The 2255-nt window shown below is 42.0% G+C and overlaps 1 protein-coding gene across 1 annotated transcript in view; it reads right to left on the bottom strand.

Moving 5' to 3' along the window:
• Positions 1-2255, bottom strand: part of ZNF343 (zinc finger protein 343) — a 13392-nt gene that overhangs the window by 6549 nt on the left and 4588 nt on the right. The window contains 2 exon segments of the mRNA XM_027766471.1: positions 843-956; positions 2182-2247. Coding sequence (XP_027622272.1) covers positions 843-956; positions 2182-2247 — 180 coding nt within the window.

Here is a 2255-nt window from a genome sequence, read left to right on the forward strand (position 1 = left end):
CCATTAATAAAAAAAAAAAAAAAAAAAAAGAGAAGAATTATTTTATTGTATTTCATTTAAATTATTTATTTATTTTAATTTGACCAGAGAGGAAAAGAGTGAGAGAGGGAAAGTGAGAAAGCAAGCCACTAGGTCCAGGAATTGAACCATGGTTGGCCATGTGGGAGTCCAGCGCCCCTAATCACCATGCCACCTGCCAACCCCCAGTCTAAGTTTAAATATATATATATATTTATATATAAACATATATATAAAACCCATAGCCATACAATTTTTTTAATTGCCAGTAGGCAGGCATGTGTACACGACAGAGAGAGACAAAAAAAAAAAAAAAAAAGAGAGAGAGAGAGGGAAGCGCCCTTCCACGAGGCATGGTCATGCCACACTCCCTTCTCCATTTCTCCGTTTTATTGGAAACTGGAGCACACAGAAGTCCCCAGCATGTTTTTCATGCTGCTGGGGCCAAGATTCAAACCTCAGTCTGTCATATAGGATCCAGCTCCCTTAACCACTAGGCTGTGAGCCCAGCCATAACAAATGTGACACTCAAGTTTAACTTCTGCCGCAGAAGGCATCTCTCCTTTACCCCTGCCTCACTGGCCTTGTAGTTCCTTATACTGGGCCAGCACACCCCTCTAAATATACCATATTATAATATCCTTGTGCATGCAGAGTTTTGCTATCTGTGTCCTTACACTAGAAAATGAGCCCAGTGAGAATTATTGAGATTATTTTCTCACTTATTAATGTATTCTAAGTGACTGGAACACGTTCTGTTACATAGAGGATGGACAATAACTCTCTACTGAATTAAGGAAATGACTGAAAGAACACAGCCTTACCTAATGACAGCAGATTCCTGGAATTCTCCAGCATCACTTCTTTGTACAGATTTCTTTGCTTGGGGCTCAGTATCTTCCATTCTGCCTCTGTGAAGATCACAGTCACAGCCCTGACTGTATTGGTGCCGACGAACAAGCAGTAAAGTAATGTACTGAGTTACCCACAATTTCCCAGTGTGAAGAACATAGACCCCTGGCCCTGGAGAATCCAGATATGCAAGGAGTTGATTTAATTCTTTTCTGAGTACATGGTTCTTCCTATCAAGCTCTTCAAGGTGCTACCGTATGTCTGGTTTTGTGCTAAAACCGCAAGGAACGTAACTGATGAACACATTCCAGGCCCTTGAACACTCACGATGTCTTTGGGGAAACAATTCATGCATCAGTTTGAAACATTAAACAGTACCCTAGACAGCTGACCTTGAGAAAGAATTCAAATATGGAAGAATAGAGGATGGGTTAGAGAAAAAAAAAATCATGGAAATGGGGCTGCTGCTGGGTATCAAGGAATGGTAAAAATGTAAAAGAGAAAACAGAAGAAACTTTGGGGGCCAGTATGGTGGTTAGGGCATGGGAGTCCCACATAGTTGACCACAGTTTGAGTCCCAGAGCCAGTGGCTTGAAACTCATACCAGGCACATGTGCGTATGTGCCCAAAATCCCAAGAGGAAAATGGAGGAGAATGAATTGCAGTGTGGTCATCCCCCGGGGGATGATTTCTCACTTTCTGTATCTCTGTCTCTTTCTATGTCTCTGGCAAGTACACACGCCCTATAGCAAAAATCTCTCTCAAAACTAAACAACCAAAAAAACATTTTGACTATACAAAAAAGTGGGAGTGAACAAATGGAGTCTGGAATAAGTATTTTTGAAGAGTTTAGGTTACTAAATGGAATCTGTAAAATCTCTGTCTTTGTGTAAGTATTTTTTTTTTTGAGAGGTTTTTGCTATAGCGTGTGTGTATTTGCCAGAAAGACAGAGAGAGGCAGAGAGATAGAAAGCAAGAAATCACCCCTCAGAGGGGATAGCCATGCTGTAATCCCTTCTCCTCTATTCTCCTCTTGGGATCTTGGGTACGCACGCACACGTGCCCAGCTTGAGTTGAAGCCACCAGGTCCAGGAGTCGAACCGCAGTTGGCTACATGGGAGTTCAGCGACATAGCCATTACGCCAACTGCTGGTCCCTGTCTAAGTATTTTAACAACCATTTTAGATAAAGCCCCTAATGATTCACTCATCTGCCTAAATGTTGATCACTTTTGCTCTTCCTAAGAAAGAGAATACATGTCTTACTCTCTGGGAAATGAGCCACCAATTCTGGGGGGGAAAATGTAACCACAACTCACCAGTATTTTGGGCTTTTCATCCTTTCCTTGGGGCCAGTCGGCATCATTAGAAGACAAACCTAGGGAA

This window comes from Tupaia chinensis, unplaced genomic scaffold (genome assembly GCF_000334495.1).
Source record: "Tupaia chinensis unplaced genomic scaffold, TupChi_1.0 Scaffold143574_1, whole genome shotgun sequence".
In the NCBI taxonomy this organism is placed as follows: domain Eukaryota; kingdom Metazoa; phylum Chordata; class Mammalia; order Scandentia; family Tupaiidae; genus Tupaia; species Tupaia belangeri.